Raw genomic sequence first — 18,382 nt, 5'->3', positions numbered from 1 at the left:
TCAAAACTGAGTAGGGCTGGCTGCTGGAAGAGTTAGGATAGAGTTTGGATGTGTTGGCATTGCAGTTTAGATTGTAGTAAGTAATTTTCTAGGGAGAGTGTGGCCTGTGTGTTCCGTGTTGTCAGCTGGGTGAAAGAGCTGAAGGGTAGGCTGAGGAGTTCAGTAGATCTTGGTGGTCCTCTCCTCCCCTCTGATGGGAGTTTCCATCCTTAGAGCCAAGCTGCAAGGATGTCTGCCTCAGCATTTATTGCTGTGGAGTAGGGAAGTCATCCCAAATCCCTTTGGTGGCACTTTAAGTTAAGTCAGCAGATGCTACACAGAAATAGTTTAGTACAGACACATCTTCCTATCTGCCAGCGTTTCTGGGCGAACAGGAGCTTTTGGCAGAAGGGCTGCTTCAAAGAGTCTCACGGGACACAGCCGTGTCACACGGCTGCCTTTGCACACTTTGTTAACAGTGTGTGGCCCTGTGCCCATCTGCAGAGCTCTTTTAAAGGGTTCTAGGCCAAGATCATCGTTCACTTGTTATAACTCACATGTTGTATTGGAGAAACTGATTTGTGTTGAGCCCAGCGTCACAGGTTCCTACAGAGGATAGATCCGAGCTGCCTGTGGCATGGATGTCAGATGGTCACGATAATAATGGGAAATAACAGCAGCCCCTCACCTTCTACCTTTCCTAAGCACTCACCAGGCAGTAATGAATTAATAATCTGCACAGAATCCCTGGGAGGTGGCCAGCAGGTTGGTTTTTTGTTGGACGGAGGTTGAGTGGAGAGCTGACATCCTTGGACTCATGTTGTGATACACATCTGTGTTTACGCAGCACCACTCACAGGTAGGTGGAACCCGAGCTCTCCCCGTTGTGAGGTAGGAAATGGTTTTGTCTTTGGTTCTCCCTGGAACCAGGATCTTTTAAAGCTTTTGAGAAAAGAAGAAATGCTCGTAAGATTCCACGGAGGAGTGGAAAAATCATTCTGGGGAATCTGAATCTCCTGCCTTGCACTTACAGTGCTGGTACCTGCGCTGAGCCCAGGTTTCCCAGCCCCAATTCTGTGCTTTCCTTAGCTGCTCTCCAAGAGAACAGAAACGCTCTTCCTTCTCTGTTTTCTCCAGAGATACATCCTTATGATGAGCCTTCCTCAGCACTGGCATATTCCCCTGAAAAGATTCTCTTTCAAGCCACTGACATGTAACTTGCTGAAAAATTCATGACCAGTTCCTGTCAGAGACCTTGCCTTTCCCATGAGCATGGCCTGTGCCTGTCAGATGCCTTCAGGGAGGCAGAATCTGAAGCTCAGGATCAGTCCCGGGTGACCGGGGATTTGTTTCAGCATAATTGTAGCCACTGAGAAGTGAGGGAGTGGAGGCACGTTGTAATTATGCAATTGGCCAGAGTCCCCATGATAAGTCAGTTACAGAGCAGAAGAGAACATCTGATTCTTGGCGTTTCCTCCTGTGCTCCTGCACAGGGAGGCAGGAGGGGAAAAGTCCTTCTGATTTTTGGGTTCTGAAGGCTGTTTGAAAGGCCTTAGCCCCCATTAAGAAATCACGAGGATGTCATTAGTAGAACAAATTTTTTGAAAGAAATCAGCTACTGAGAGGTGTAGCTGAAGAGTGGGGGACTGGGGGTCAGGGGCTGCAAACATGCAGAGGGGATGTGATCAATGCACGTAGCAGGAGAATATTCAATGAGGAATGTGTCCAGGTGTACTCCTAGACCTGTGGGCGAGTATTTAAATGCCAGAACATGAAGGTGAACGTGTGCAGCAGTACACCAGGGCAAAAGATGATTTTGCTGTCATCGTTTTCGGCTGACAGTGATTGCTGTTCCCTGGAGTACAGGAGGTGCTTTGTACAATTTAATTCAGAATATAGATTTGATGTCTTAGGTGCTGTGTGTACCGGGGGCAGAACCAAGGCGCTCCAGTTGAATTTCTTAGCTGGGGACCTTAAAGCTGCTGGTGGTGAATGTTGGGCTGCAGGAGGAGGTGTTTGGTCTCTCGAGGTGCATATCAGGGACAGGTGGCGGCTTGTTTGTTAATTTCCATCGTTTTTGCATCCGTAGGTTTATTAGGATAATTTGGAGTGGTAATTTGACCTCTGTGCACTGAGTTCCTCACTTGTAAGGCCTTTGCAGACGGCGCTCTGGCTGGCTCAGGTCAGCTGCACTCAGCTCCTGATGCCGAGGGTGAGCTCTGTGTGTGCAGGCTGCAGGGTCTGCCTGCAGTGCCTTTTCTCATTCAGGCTAAAAGGCTGAGACTTTCTGCACTGGAAAGATTCTGGCCCTTGCTCTACAGACAAGTGTGTGATTTGTCTAATAAGAATTCACTGGTTAATCCAGAAGTCCTTCGAGATTATTGGAATTAGGGATGGCTGTTACTGGCATTTATGGTGTCCAGGGGTTTACTTAATTGTAGCTGGTGAAGGGCTTCATAAAATCTGAAATAAATCACTCTTCAGATGCCCAGAATGTTAGAATTCTGCAAAAATATTTTCCAGGCAATGGAAGAAAAATCTTTTAAAGCATGGGAAGTAACGCAGGAACAAGATCTGCAAAATGCTGGATTTATTTCGGAGCTGTTGCAGGCTGAACAGAGTCTGAAGACAGTGAGATAGTAATAGACCATGATGTGGTGGCCCACGTTTCCCAGCAGAGGCTCGTTGTGTGTGCACCGTCCTGCCTCGGCCCAAATTAGACTCTCAGGTGCCGGGAGGAGATGGAGAAGTGTTCCCACTGCTACGGCAGGGTTCCGTGTGCCTGGCAGGGCCAGAACGGCACAGGGCTGCCCGTTCTGAGAGATGCCCTTGGCTCGGGTGGGAGCAGAGGGGATGCAGCCCATCCCACGGCCGGGCCAAGTGTGGCTGAGTCACGGAGAGGGCGAGCAGCCAGGGCTTCTCCCCACAAAGGCGAGGAAGCTGAATTCAGTTCCCTCTTAAAGGAGGGTTTAGCTCCCAGATTGGAGGGGCCCATGGAAATCTGACACAACGTTACTGGAGTCTGTTCAGATCCTTGGGCAGAAATTGAATGAGACTTGGAATGTGCTGAAGTCCTTGCACTTTGAGCTGTAATGATGATGCTGATAAGCAGAATTGAATTAAAGATAATAAAGGAGAGGGCTGTCTTCCCTGTGCTGTCACCTGGTTTCTCTTGAATCTCTAGAAATGTCTGCATCTAGATTATTTTAGGTTTTGTTTTGTTTCCCTGTGCTATCATACTCTCTTTAATAAATAATTTGTGGTTCTTTGTGACAATTTTGCTTTACTCCTGAAGGGAAGAGATCCGGTTTCAAATCCCTTTTGGCTTTGAGGTGTGTGGTTGCAAACAGCCTCTACCATGTCTCTCCTTAACGTTTCCTCCTGTTCAGAGTTGTGCCTGCACCCTGGCAAAGGTTTGCTCAATGCAAGGTAAATATTTTCTCTCTTCTGGTACATGATGGTTTTATTATCTTATTTTGTTTCTGATAATAAATAAAAGCTGTTGATCCGCTGTCTTCCCCTGGGACGTGCCTGCATCGTTCTGTGAATTGTCCTTTCTGCATGTCTTTGCTGCTGTTAGTGACCACCAGGAAGGGCTGAAGGCTGATGCTCTCTGAAGAAATCCCTTGGAAGTTCTCCATGGGGTTGTTTTCATGGTCCTTTCTCCTGGTGCGTGACCCAGACAGTGCTGGTGACTAGTAAGGTGTGCGTGGACGTGTCACATTCCAGGGAATGTAGCTCATGGCTCCTTTCCTGTCTGAGTAGATGCACTTTGTGAGCTCTAAGGCATCGGCTGGTAAGTGGAATGGGACACTGGCTTTCCATACTTGCTCTTCTTGGGGTTGCTGCTGAGGCATCTTGGTGTTGCTGTGAGCTGCTGGGTAGGACTTTGCTACCTCAGGGCTGGGCAGGGAAAAGCATCTGCCTAGGGCTGTAAATTAGGGAGGAGCTGACAAAATCAAGCCAGTAGCAGAGCAACTTCCTGTGTAGCAGCCGGTTAGAGTGGCTGAAGGGACAAGGGCTGATGCAGGTCCTCCAGCTCAGGAAGGGCCTGTGGGGCTGTGCTGTGTCCCCAGCTCCTGCCTCCAGCCTTGCCCTGCTTAGGAGAGACAGAAGGATGATGGGCAGCCCTTGGGTGGGGTGGGACCCGTGTCTGACAGGGTCCCTGCGGTGACCCTGAGCCCACCCTGGGGTCCCTGCAATGACCCTGAGCCCTCCCTGGGGTCCCTGCAGTGACCCTGAGCCCACCCTGGGGTCCCTGCGGTGACCCTGAGCCCACCCTGGGGTCCCTGCGGTGACCCTGAGCCCTCCCTGTGGTCCCTGCGGTGACCCTGAGCCCTCCCTGGGGTCCCTGCGGTGACCCTGATCCCGCCCTGGGGTCCCTGCGGTGATCCTGAGCCCTCCCTGGGGTCCCTGCAGTGACCCTGATCCCGCCCTGGGGCCCCTGCAGTGACCCTGAGCCCACCCTGGGGTCCCTGCAGTGACCCTGAGCCCACCCTGGGGTCCCTGCAATGACCCTGAGCCCACCCTGGGGTGCCTGCAATGACCCTGAGCCCACCCTGGGGTCCCTGCGGTGACCCTGAGCCCACCCTGGGGTCCCTGCAATGACCCTGAGTCCACCCTGGGGTCCCTGCGGTGACCCTGAGCCCACCCTGGGGTCCCTGCAGTGATCCTGAGTCCACCCTGGGGTCCCTGCAGTGACCCTGAGCCCACCCTGGGGTCCCTGCAGTGACCCTGAGCCCACCCTGGGGTCCCTGCAGTGACCCTGAGCCACCCTGGGGTCCCTGCAGTGACCCTGAGCCCTCCCTGGGGTCCCTGCAGTGACCCTGAGCCCACCCTGGGGTCCCTGCAGTGACCCTGAGCCCACCCTGGGGTCCCTGCAGTGACCCTGAGCCACCCTGGGGTCCCTGCGGTGACCCTGAGCCCACCCTGGGGTCCCTGCGGTGACCCTGAGCCCACCTTGGGGTCCCTGCAGTGACCCTGAGCCCGCCCTGGGGTCCCTGCAGTGACCCTGAGCCCACCCTGGGGTCCCTGCGGTGACCCTGAGCCCTCCCTGGGGTCCCTGCAGTGACCCTGAGCCCTCCCTGCGGTCCCTGCAGTGACCCTGAGCCACCCTGGGGTCCCTGCAGTGACCCTGAGCCCTCCCTGGGGTCCCTGCAGTGACCCTGAGCCCGCCCTGGGGTCCCTGCAGTGACCCTGAGCCCACCCTGGGGTCCCTGCAGTGACCCTGAGCCACCCTGGGGTCCCTGCAGTGACCCTGAGCCACCCTGGGGTCCCTGCAGTGACCCTGAGCCCTCCCTGGGGTCCCTGCAGTGACCCTGAGCCCACCCTGGGGTCCCTGCAGTGACCCTGAGCCCTCCTGGGGTCCCTGCAGTGACCCTGAGCCACCCTGGGGTCCCTGCGGTGACCCTCTGCTGGGGCAGAGAACCCCCCTGAGCTCTGCAGTGTGTGCTGGAGGCCTCGGATGTTCCCAGGCTTCATTCAGAGTCTGCAGAGCTGCTACAGCTCAAAGATGCTCATCACATCTTTGGCTCCAAGAGTTTCTTTAAAGGCCCCAGAGGTAAATGCAGGGCCAGGAATTAACCTCACTGAGAATAAGTTCACTCAGTGATGATAGATGATAGTCTTTGTGGCCTGTAATTTAGTGTGGCTTTTAATTGGTTTAGTGTATTCTGTGGTCTTCCGTTTCTGTTACAGTTTTTTAATCAAAATCTCGTTTTTTAAGGCCTTGCAGGGACATACGTTTCTACAAAAATGATAATATTTCTTTATCAGACGTGTTTATCATTTCATGTTTGCACAGTCCTGCTGCCAAGCAGTGGATGGTTCTGTCTGTCAGCTTCTGTCAAGCTAAAGTGATAATACCTCTGATTTTCTGAGGTTTTTTTTTATCAACAGCTTGTATTTGCCCACTGATCTCAGAACATTTTTCTTTATTCTACATCTTCAGCATTCAGTGGCATTTCTCCCATCTAAGATTGCCTCTTATCACTGCAGCTGGCTCTCCAATCCAGCTGGAATCAGCTTCATCTTTGATTTAATGGCAGGGCAGCAAACGTAGCTGTGGAATGGCTGGCAGCATCTCGTGCAGAGCCGGCCTGTTGAGAGTGTGCTGAGGTTTTGTTGCAGAGATGTGTCTTTCTGCAGGATCCTCCTCGAGCACTGCATTCACTGTTGTTACTCACGTTCTGGAGGAGCTGCCCTGTGGAGGCATTCTGTTAGCCGTGTGTGTTCACCCCGTTGCTCTGAGCTGAGCCTTGCTCTTCTTGCATCTCTCCGTGTGCTGTGCTCTGGACCTGGATTTCCAGGCAGCCTCTGCGTGTGCCCTGGCTTCCTTTAATCGCGTTCTTTCCCAGTGCAGATGCTCGTGCTGTCGCTCTCAGGGTCTGTCACTGCATGGTCCAGAGGGCTGGGCTGCATTTCCCTGCAGCCACATCAGGTCCCGTCTCACCTGTGCCCGTGTGGGGCTGGCCCCACTTCCCTGGGGGACCTCTGGCGTCCCTTCAGTCTCACACAGACACGGTAACACAGCTTTGCAACCAGAGCATTTCATCTTTGCTTCGTGACTTTGCCTAAGCTGTAGTGCCTTCAGACAGGTTCATTTTGTCTGAGATCAGACAATATATCAGCTGTTCTGGGTTGGGTTTTTTTTTAGATCCTGACCCTGGCAACAGTGTCTTGCTCATTTCTCATCATGTTCTGCCACTTAGTAAAATTATTTTACCTCCAGTTTTCTCATCTTCTCCTCCTCAAGGGCGGATCAGTGGAAAGGCTCTGTTCTCCCTTCTGTTGACCTTTTATTCCCCAGCAATTCAGCATTTCCAGAGGTTTGGTATCCCCCCAGCACTTCCTGATTTCTCCGCTCATTGGAGGTATTTTGTGGTTTTTCTCCACTTGCTATCCAGTGTTGACACCGTATTGCATGTACTGTGTTCTGACTAACAACATGATTGCTGAGAGGTTTCTGAAAACTAACCTGGCTCTTCATGAGGTTCTCTAAAGTCTGATAGATGTGGTGAAATAGAAGCAACCTCTTACCTACATCAACAGCAAGGGGAAGAGCCGAGTTCCTCACAGAACGAGAAAGAGCACACAAAGACAGTGAGTAACTTGTCTGAGGTTATTTGTGAAGTCTGTGGCAGGTGTCCCGTGTCCCCTCAGCACATGGCTCTGCCCATCAATACGTTCTGCAAGGAAACAAGACAAGAGGCAGATCCCTGCTCCTCTCCCTGATGATGACCAGCTCCAGGCAGTGGTCTGTCACGGGGCAGAGTTGAGGGTGCTGTGAGCCTGGTGCTTCTGTACTTGCCTCTACTGGTGCCTCTGGAATGGGGTGTGGGAAGGAATCTGCCTGTGCTTTTCACCGCGGATGTGGGCACCTGGTAGCCAGGTACCATTTGAGGCGGCAGTTTTTGCTGAGGAGCAGCAGGCTGTGCTCATGGAAGTGTTCCAATAATCGCCTGGAGGTTGTCCATCCTGGGGTGGGGCACACAGGCCTGTTGGAGGTTCCAGCTGTGGTTCCATGTGAAGCAAGCACTGAGAGCTCTCGCCCTGTGCCTGGGACAGCAGTGTCCTTTGCCCTTGTGTGTATTGACTGAGGAATAAAGACAGGCAGAGGAGCTGCTAAGGTTTTCTTGGGCAACTTCTCTCCTTGGGTGCTGCTCCTCCCCATTTCTCAGCCTGCTGTTCTTCTTCCAGAGCAGGCAACAATGCAGCTCTCATTCTGTGCCTCGTAAAATCCTCAATTCATGTACTTCAGTTTTCTCTAAAGCCTGAAGTTGTAAATAGTAAGTAGGGGTGTCAGACAGTAGTAGACTTCAGCCAGCAGCAGAGTAAATGTTGATGGACTCTTTGAAGAACAAGTTTCTTTGCAAAGCTTTTATGCCATAAATCTGACGTGTGTGTGCCTCAAAGAATCTATTTTGGGTCCTGTCGTTGTCCTCTTTCCTCTTCCCTTGCTCTTTTATTTGTTTACTTGTTCCTGTGCATTTTGAATGTTTCTTATTTTTGGTGCCACCTTTGACCTGATACAAGACCGCATTAGTGTCAGCTGCTGCTCTGGGAGTTGGTACTTTGGTGGGGATTTGCAGTAGGATCTGAGGCTGCTTTAGAGGCACTGAGCAGTGGAGGCAGTTCCCTTTCACAGGAGCTGTTGCAGATGGCTCCACACAGTTTGGACAGAGATCTTGTGATGAGAGTACCCTGATGTGTTGGGAATGGAAATGTCTTGGCTCTTGTCTATTTAAAAAACTTGGTGTCCTTTTGCACCAGTGACTTGGAGAAGTGCTCCCACGTTCTGCAGACAAGGTGTCTGTGGTTGTACAGAGAAGTTCAGTGGTTTGTCCTAGCAGAGATTTACAGGAAACAGGGATGAATCCCACAAGTGTGAATCCCTGCCTGTTGTTCTAAGTAGGATTTGTAGCACGTGCAATTTCCAAAACCAGAACAGTCCGTGCTGGCTCAAGTATTCTCCCATACAGGGACTGAGGCTGAGGTGTCCTGGATGCCACCACCCTTGGGGGCTTTTTGTCCCATTCCAAGTCCAGTGTCCTTACTTTGGTGGTTCAGACTCTCTGCGGGAGGCCATGGCCAAGTATCTAATGTAACAAGTAAAATATCAATCTAACATAACAAGTATCCAACAGGAGGAGTTGCGAGTAGATCCCCAAACACCTTCATTTTTTCATTTAGGTCGTAGGAGGACAGTGAACTGTTTTCCTGCTGTAATGTGAAGTCAGGCAGGAAGGAATCTCCACTGCTCCACTACTCTGGAGCAGAAGATTATTTTTTGAGCAATGAAGCGTTAAATGCTGAATCCCTGTTTAAGCAGTTTAAAAATATCATTCCAGTGTAGTAGCTGAGAAAAAACCCAGATTTTGTGTGTGGATCATGTTTTGCTTTCTGCACATAGGTGTCATTTCTCCCCTGACCTATTTAAGAATAGCATTTGTGCATTTGTTCTCCTAATCTTCCCATCGTGCTGCTCTGAAGCCAAAGTCTTGCTGGCGACTGGAAATGAGTAAGTGCCTGCAACAACTGCTCCACTTCCCCCTGTGCCTGCTCCAGATCCATAGTACCCCCAAGGTGGAGAGGCCATTACGCACAATAAGATCACTACCACAGCAGGTGAATATTAGATAGATGAAGTTAGTCAGCTGTAAATAAAAGGCCTGGCAAGGAATAAAAGGCAAAACGTTGTCCCTGAGGAAGTAAATGGGGATATGATGCCTCCCTGCCCTAGTGCCCTGAAGAGCTGATGCAAGATATGGACCGTTTTCACCTCCCACATGAAAGGCACGTGGCAGCCTGGGCTTTGCCCTTTCCTTCCTTGGAGGTAGGAGCTGTGTCCTTCCCAACATGCCACAATGCCTTGAGAAGGTTGGGACAGCAGATCTTCTGGTGTGGTGTTGGTCTCTGTCACTGCTCGTGGGATTTGGAAGTTTCACATCCATCCCGTGCTCTCCTTACTAGTGGTCTTTATCCAGCCCCAGTAGCTATAGCCAGAGGATTCCCTGTGCCTTATTTTTGCTTCTTGCAGTGTGGTTTGTCCCCCAACTCCGCCTGGCAGTCGTGGGGTGGCCTCGAGTTCAGTCTTTTACATATCAGATCCATCCTTTGGTACAGGATTTAGTGTTGTTTACTACAGCGAGTTTCTCAGCTAAGGGTATCAAAGGCTAAATGACCTAGGAGGTGACTAGAAGGTGCTAGAAGTGTCACCTGTCTATAAGTTTGAATTATTCCGTTATATTGCTGCCTCCTTGTCTCTCGCAGAGCTCTGTGGTGACTGTTGGCTTGGCCTGCACGTGTCTGCTGAGCCGTGGGCCAGTGGTTTATCAGCCTGTAGCTCGAGTCAGGACAGGCTGCCTTCTCTCCTGTTGCCTTCCTGGGGAGCTGCGCACATCTCGAGGCAAAAGCAGCTCTTGCCCTGCCTGTGGGGACCGTGGCAGGGAAAAGGGCTGTGACTCTGTCTCTGGTGAGCTCTGTCAGTGTGGGCTGCGGTGGTGCCAGCCTGGGGGTTCACTGAGTCGTGTTTGTCATGGCACACCTTCTGGGAGTGTGTCAAGCAGAGAACAAACTGTGGGAAAGCAGGGAAAGCAACACCACCTGCAGAGAAACCAGGGAAAACTGGTCCTTTGTTCTTTTTTACCCTCCCTTCTTCTTCCAAACTTTGATTTTTTAAATTCTTTTTAAAATGAAAAGCATCATAGGCAAGATGCCCAGTGGTTCCAGCAACCTGCTGCAGAGCCTTCCCGTGGCAAGGGATTGCTGCCTGTCAGGTGGGTTAGAATCAGACTGATCCATTTTCGTTATCTGTGGCTTGCACTAAGGGCTGGCATCTCATACCTGATGTTGGGCAGTGCTTCAGGATTAGCTCCAAGTTGCTGTTTCAAGTGAGAGCTCAAACCGTTTGTCTTGGTTGTTTTTAATCTGAACGAAGGTAATGAAATTTTTATTGAAGCGGTTGCAGTGGTAGGTGTCTCTGTTAAGTAGCTTTTCTTTGTTTACATTTGAGTCCTCCTGGAGAACAGAAGTGAACCCGAGGCCTAAGCTCTGAACTAGGAATAACAAGGTCCATATGGAAGATTATTTCAGTCTATCTGCAATGGTTTAAATCCACAATTCATTTCACACAGTCCCTTTTATGTGTAGACAAGGGCAAAGGATGCAATCCTGTGGAATGTGGGATATTTGAGAGGCACAGTTGATTTTGAGACATCTTTTCCAGCTTTGTGGAGCCCTTCAGCTGTGTAAATAAAAAGCAAAACAGGGAGTGGATTTCTTTTTGTTTTCCTCTTGCATATAAATGCCTTTTCTAGGTGCTTTTTCATAGTTTCATATTTATCCCAGAGAAGTGCTTCCCACTGCATGAAAAGAAGAAAATGGTGGTATCCTTCACTTGTTTCTCCTTCAGCTGCTTCTGGAGTGTCCATTGCCCTGTCAGTCTTGGCATATCTCCAGATTCAGTAGCTTAGAGCACAACTTTTTTTGTTTCAAGCCATGATTCAAAAACCCATGACAGAAATCCCCATGTAGCTGTCGGGGTTTGGGCATGAGTGGGTGCAGGGGCTGGTGGCTCTTCCCAAGGCAGTCAGGAGAGTGGAAGCTCTCCCCTTGCTCTCTCCCATCCTTGTGCTCCAGCTGGCTTTTCTGCATGGTCAGGGTATCTCCATAACCTTCGTCATGTGAAGCAAAGTCACTTTTTCTATCGCAATGGTCATCACTTTTCAGTGTTGTGAGGTGCTCCCTTCACGTCACCTGTAGGAATGTACTTCCTTTCCTTGCTGTGCTGTGCTGGTGTGTAATTCCTGAATGCCAGGACAGGCTTTAGTGGGGAGAGCTGTTTCCCTGCTGCTCACCCTCTGTACACACACTTCTTCCCCTCCCAGGTCATGGAACCATCCCAAAGCTCCAGTGGTTTAGTTAGTGGCCAGGATTCCAGCAGGAGCACAATTTGAATGGATTGCTTTTGTTTGGATGTGATCAAAAAACACCCACAAAGAAAATAAGTTGTGCCAGGGGTGTTCTCCAGCGGGGTGGAGTGGAACTCTGGTTTTTCTTTCACAGTGTCCTGCAGCTCTGCTGGAGCCACAGCACCCTCGTTCATGTTATCTCACACTGAGCACAGCCCTTAAATATACATCCAGCTTTAAACATTGCTGGCTTTACTATGCAAAAGTAATTCTGCTTTGCTTTTTGGGGGCCACGGCCTGAACAGCCGCCTTTGTATGGAAGGGGGAAGTGAGAAAAAAAGCTGGGCAAGTCCCAATACTAGTTGCACTTGGAAAAGCAAAGTTGTGTGAGGAGCTGTGAAGCCTTTGCAGTGGGAGCAGGCACAGGGAGCTGGGAGTCTGCAGAGCCGCAGTTTCACCATGTGGGAAGGGGCTCCTGAAGTGGGTGCACTGAGAGGTGTTCAGAGATGAAAGCCAGATGTGTTTTGTAAAGTGCTGCTGCCTCTGGTTGCTTTGGCAGTGTGCAGAGGAAGAGCTGAGGAGTTGTGGAAAAAAATGCAGATAGGTGGGTTGTGTGTTTGAAAAGGGGAGATGGATCCTTGGAGGCCATGAACTGAGAAATGCTGTCAAGTGCTAATTAAGCAAGGGGGAAAGAATATTTTCAGGTTGTTTCCATCAGTTGTGGCAAGCTTCACTGCCTCATTCCCAGCTCCTGGCGTTTAAACTGGGTGATTCGAGGTCCAGACAAAGGACAGAATAATTTAAATTTGAAGAAATATTTAGTCAAAACCATTAAATTCCCAGCTACTGCATGAGTACACCTTCTGTATTCATTGACATTCTGTATTCATTATTGCTGCAAGTGCACTGTCAAGAGGGAATTTTAAACCAATATTAGTAAGTCACGATGTAAAACTCCTAATGCTGCAATTCCTAACAGAACTTTGTTTATCCCGTCTCAGAATGGATGTTTCCATTTCAAGTCCTTGCGACCAAGGTAGTTTTACTGGGATACAACCTGAATTCAAAATATCCCCTCCACACAGAGAGCTTCTTATGAACAGCTAGTTCAGAGGCCAAAAGTTGCTTGTAGCAAGTCCAGAGGATAACTTCAGAATAAATGAATGTATTGGAGGAAATCATAAGCTGCTTACAGGGTGTTTGCAAGCAGGAACAGAGAGTACATTCATCAAAGAAATTACTCCGTTTGAATAATTTGTTCGGCTCAGAGCGTGTTTACCTGGCTGTGAGGGGAATGGGGAAGTTTAATTGGCAAATGTTTGTCTTTTATATTGTGCTGTGAGACAGCTGTGTGAAAGGCAGTATGAAAGGGGAGCGTTCCTGTTGTTTGTGGGGGTTGTGATTCCTTCTGTAGGTGGTGTGAATGCAGCCTTTTCTGAAGGGTTCTGTAAAGAAGGGGTGCAGGGGTTGTTTTGCAACACGTGCGTGTGGGGGGGTCCTAGAAAAAGGTGTCTTCACTCCGAAGGGCACCCTGGCTGCACACCTGCCTGGCACCCGAGGGTGGGAGCAGCTGGGCTCACACTGCCCTGGGGCTGTTACAGACCCTGAGCACCCAGACTGGGCTGTCTCTGCTTCAGCTGATGCTGAATATGCCCATTTTTTATCAAAAAGGCCTCAGTGTTGTATTTTAACTTAACCGAGTTTTACAGAGAAGGCAGTAAACGTCATCCACAAAAGCAGTGAGATTGTGAGTGTACCTGTTGTGTCCAGCTCACTGTCTGCTCTTGGAAGGAGCTGTAAGAAAACTGCAAGTAAACATGGAGATGTGGAAGAGCAGATCTGGGTCTGGACTGGGCTGGGAAGTCCTCTGTAAATACCTGAACAGAGTGTCTCAGTACTCAATATCTAGAGAGAATCCTTCTCAGTTACATCACCATTGATTTTGGAAATGGAGAACTGTCACTGGGAGCAAAATTTGGCCCATACAGCTGAGTAATAAATATCTTTTTGCAGGAAGTATATTTATAAACAAAGAGTGAGCCTTGGATCTTCAAGTTACATTTGCAAAGCTACTGCCTGAAAATTGGCATGGTTCCTTCCAGTCAAGTGATCTTGGAGACAGTTTTGCTGCATCACAAGCTGCAATAGTATCTCTGAGGCTTTGAAAATGAGCACCAGTGTCTGTGCAAACAGGATACTGGTTGTGAGTTTTAATTGGAACCAGTCATGTTTGAATGGTGCAGACTTTGAAATAGCAGGGCTAAGCTAAGAAAGCTATTCAGGATCTATCCAGTGCTCCCCAGATACACAGGGGTGAAGAGCTCACTGAGATCAAGGCCCAGCATGAGACTCTGCTCTGAACTTGAACTGAATTGAACAAATCTTTTGTGTGTATGTTATGTTTTGAAGACATTTGAGTGCTTCAAAATATCTTCCTTCCTCTCCTCCTTAGCTTGTCAAGGGCTAAATGCAGAAATATTACAAGGCTTTTGCAGAGGGGGAATTGAGTCACAGAGGAGCCGAATGCCATGTGTTTAAAGTCACTGCTTGTCTTCTCACTTAACAAAACTGGTGATTGGAAGAGGCAAGGAGGAAGGAAATGGACATTGGATCATCTTCTATAACCCTGTAGTAGTTACGTACAAGCAACTGACCTGGCTGAGAATTTAATTTTAGCTTTTGCCATTTGGCTGGGTAGCTCTAGCTCGCACACTCAAATACACTGTTGTATTTTGGTCCCACGGTCTGTCTCTTTAAAAGCTTCCTTAGAACCGATGAGCATGGACAAGATTTTTCTCTGGAAGTGGGTAGTTGTGGCTCACTGTCCTCTTTGTTGTACAGGTGTGATTATCTTACAAATTCCTTTCAAAAGGGTGACCAGCACTGCTTTGGTTGCACTAGTGGGGTCCTTGAGGGCTGAGATGAGGAGAATCCTGTTGATTGTTCACTCCATTCTCTTGGTGGGCACCGGCTGGCCTCTCAGAACTGGACTAGCAGGACCAAGGATTGTTTTAATGACAGGAAAACCTGGCCCAAAATAGAGTATAACTTGAGCTCTCTGCTGTTGACATTTCTCTGCAATGTAAACCTGAGAGATTTCCCAGCTGAATACATCTTACTGCCCCTCCATTCATTACAGGTTTGGAGTAAATTTTGGAGTAAATCAGTACAGAACACTTAAAATATGAAGTCTTATGTGATAGTCAGTGTTCTTTTGTTATGATGCAGTGGTCCATGGAAAATCTCTAAATTAGAACGAATGGAAGAGCAGATAGATTCCTCTGATCAGGAAAACCATAAATTTTAAGTCTCTTGATGTGTATTGCTTTGTGGTTTGCTTTAGTCTTGATTTAGACCAGCTTTAGAGAGTTAATATCAACCGTTAAACCTTCTAGGCTATCTTCCCCCCTCTTTATTTTTTCTTTTTTTTTCTGGTTGAGAAGTGAATAAAAGAGCTTTGTACAGTTCTTGAAACTGAGCCTGAAACAGCTCTGAACAAAATATAGTGTTCCTTTCAAAATCTTGGAAATAATTACATCATAGGCAAATTGGGCCAGAAACCATTAATAGTATTCTTTGTGGGATGAAATCCCATGGGAGGACCCATTTCAGCAGCCTGGCATTGTTTACAAATAGATGCAGTGGCAGGTACAGTCGTCCCATTCTGAGGGACAGCTGAAAGTGTGGCCTATAATGGACTTCCCAGAATAACTGCCTTGCTTTTGATAACGAGCTGAAAATGTGCCTTGGTGCTCCTGTGGTCAGCTTCACACTCATCATCCTGGCAGGGAAGGCTGTGCTTGGCACTGGAAGACATAAAAAACTGAAAACTGGAAAAAGGTGGCTTAAAGAGAAAATAAAAGCCTGGCTTGCATAAGCTCTTGGTCGTTTAGAGTTGCTGGAGGAACAGAGAGTTATGTCCAGATGTCTCTGCTGGCCTTTGTAAGCCAGGAGCTCTGCGCGCAAACCTGGGCTTTCCCTTCACCAGGATAAAAAAACACCGCACGTGTGGATCTCCCTGTTACCTTAGAGTAGTTCTCATTACTGCCTCCCCCCCACCTTCCTTACTAGAAAACCTTCTGCACTTCGGGATGGAAATCACCAAGATTAGTAATATTAACTGTTTGACCTCAGTCTACAAAAGCATTTAGTTCTCTAGGTAAGTAGGCTAGTCTGTACTTGAAAACTGGACTGGCACAGGCTCTGGTCTGGGCACGATTACAGCTGTTCCTGGGTGGTACAAAACACGTGATGGGTGCAGAATTATATCCTGTGTGATACAACAGCTAAACAGAAGGAGGTTTTAATTGGAGTAATTTACTATATTTAATGTCGGAGTAATGCTAACTTACATTTTCTTACTTTAGTGTTCTCTTAATGCTAAGCTCTATTGAGATGAATTTCTGTGCAATGGAAGCGTGCAGCCTTGGCACCCTCCCTTGACGGGCAGGTTTTGTGTTGTGCTGTGCAGGACGCTGTGAGGGCTGCTGAAGATGTCCGATAGTCTGGATATTGAAGAGAAACCTCCAGCTCCACCGTTGAGAATGAACAGCAACAACCGCGATTCCTCAGCCCTGAACCACAGCTCCAAACCGCTCCCCATGGCCCCCGAGGAGAAGAACAAGAAAGCCAGGCTGCGCTCCATCTTCCCAGGAGGAGGGGATAAAAGTAAAGTATCAGCAGGGGGCACGGGTGGCTCCTTCTCTGGGCTTTCTGGTGGTCACTGGCTTTTCTGTTTGCTTTCTGTTTCAGTCTTGAAACCATGGTACCGAAACCTTCTGTTCCAATTACTCCAGAAACACATTTCAAAAGAGGAGGAGGTGTTCAGTCAGTTACTTTCTTGTCTGTGAAAAGACACTAAAATATGCACACATTGTGCAACTTGCCTTTTAAAAATAACTCGATAGTTAGGCTGGGGAATCCTTGCCTTTGGATCTTGCTTGGCATTAGCAGTAAATACAGAGATGAGGATGTGTCCTTGTGAAAATATGTTCACAGAAATGAGAGGGCAACCTGCCTGACACTTTGGGGTTTTTTAATGCGCTTACATTCCAGGAACAGCAACAAGGCTCTTCTTGCTTGTTCCTTTTGCAGTGAAAGTGGACGTAGAATGGCTTGGTTTATAACCTGCTAGGTGTGGATGCAGCAGGAGACTCTTTTAAACGTGCAGCAAACAGCATTTCAGTTGCATTCTTTGTCATGCATTTGTGGAAAGGAGTGTGTTTTGAGTTAGCGTATTTACAGGTTTACATGAAGGGATCTTCTTTATTTCTAGTGCCATGGGAGCTGCTGGGCTGCACCTGCAAGGCTGATGTCACTGCAAGGTTATCTTTGAAAGGCTGGGGTCACCGGGGGATGTTCCTGATGGTGGAAACAAAGCCAATGTCAATCTGTCTTTAAGAAGGAGGGTCTGGGAAGTGCAGGCCAGCCAGTCTCACCTTGATCCTTGGGAAGGTGGTAGAGAAAATCCTCCTGGAAACCATTTCCATGCAGATGAAGGATAAGAATGTGGTCTGGAATAGTCAGCATGGATTTGTGGAGGGGAATTCATGCTGAACTGTACTGACAGCCTTCTACCTTGAGGTGACAGGCTTGGTGGGGAAGGGAGAGCAGTGGCTGTTACTTGTGCTTTAGTGAGGTGTTGAGCAGAGCTTCCCGCAGCATCCTCACAGACAGACTGGTGCAGCGCAGTGTAGAGCAGTGTACAGTGAGGTAGGATGGAAACTGGCCGAGATGCTGGGCTCAGAGGTTGAGGTCAGCAGCATGAAGCCCAGCTGGGTTTCAAGAGTGATTCTGTCTTCGGTGTCCCTCAGTGTCCCTCCAAGGAGAGCTCAGAACTGTGGAACTCTGCTCATTCCCTTGGAGCTTACCTGTGCTGCTTGCCTGTCCCATTCCTGAGGCTTCATGAGGCTGTGTGGAGCAGCTGGAGATAGCCTGCCATTCAGAACTCCTCACAGGCAGCAGAAGGCACAGGGGCAGTCCCATTCCTCCCCTCAGCCACGGGCAATCCTGGTGCCTTCTCTGATGTGAAGAAAATGGCCCCATTTCTTAGGCACACCCGGCTGGTTCACTCTGCAGATTGTTCCCCCAAATGTCACCTTCTGGGAACAAAATTAATTCTCAATTGATTCTTTTTAAAGGCCAAAAGGAAATTTTCTCCCAGCTTGCTTAATTCCTGGAAAGACTTGGATGAGTTTTTCCTCTAAGTGCTAGCAGGATGGTATTATCCCTTTCCAAGGAAGCATTTCTTCAGTAGGAGGTGGTGTGTAAAATCCATGCAGAAAAGGGGAGACACAGAAACAACCCCTCCTGGAAATGATCAATGACATTAAAAATGTAATTAACTACCAGTCAGAGCGATCTTAGGGAACATACAAGTGTCACGATTTTAGATGTGACCGTGAGGAAAAGTCAGGTAAGATTTATGGCTTAATTTTGTTGGGTGAAATAATAAGTGCAGGAAGTTTAGCTTGACTGGCCAAATCCCTTGAGGTGGTTTCACTGCAGGCTTGGTTTGTGGGTCACAGTATCAGCTGGTCTGTGTGTGCTTCATAGACTCTGTGACACATTTTTGAGACTCCTGCTTATAAAACAGAAGGTGATTGATCTATCTTCTCTCACCTAGTACAATGTTTTGCAGCATCACAATGTTAAATCTGTAGTTCATCACTGGTGCAAATTAATAGAATGTGAAGAAAACACCAAGGCGGGGTATTTCTGCCTGAACCTGCAGGAACTTCGTTGTCTTCCGTTTGCTCGGCAGACAGGAGGGGTGTGAGGATGGATGGTGTGGAGGCCCTCATGGCTAACTCCGTGCAGCAGGAGTGTATTGTGAAGGGCATTCCATGAAAATGAAATAGGAATGTTCGGTACAAACCCCTTGCATCCAGTCAGTCAGGTGCTTCAAAGAAGTCGTGCCTTTTTATAGCATTTTGCCAGCTTGCATGAAATAGAAATGATTTGATTTGCAGAGCCCAGACAGAAACACCGAA

At 48.6% G+C, this 18,382-nt stretch overlaps 1 protein-coding gene across 2 annotated transcripts in view; it reads left to right on the top strand.

The window, feature by feature from the left end:
* PAK3 (p21 (RAC1) activated kinase 3) overlaps positions 1-18,382 on the top strand; it is a 100,704-nt gene that overhangs the window by 52,675 nt on the left and 29,647 nt on the right. For both annotated transcript variants that reach the window (XM_066202592.1, XM_066202591.1), the window contains exon 2: positions 15,862-16,058. In XM_066202592.1, coding sequence (XP_066058689.1) covers positions 15,884-16,058 — 175 coding nt within the window. In that variant the 5' untranslated portion in view covers positions 15,862-15,883. The remainder of the gene's footprint in view (positions 1-15,861; positions 16,059-18,382) is intronic.

This window comes from Chamaea fasciata, unplaced genomic scaffold, assembly GCF_029207755.1.
Source record: "Chamaea fasciata isolate MVZ Bird 193981 ecotype frontalis unplaced genomic scaffold, bChaFas1.0.hap1 SCAF_22, whole genome shotgun sequence".
NCBI lineage: Eukaryota > Metazoa > Chordata > Aves > Passeriformes > Sylviidae > Chamaea > Chamaea fasciata.
The sequence above is the reverse complement of the archived record's forward strand: the minus strand, read 5'-3'. Positions and strand labels throughout refer to the sequence as shown.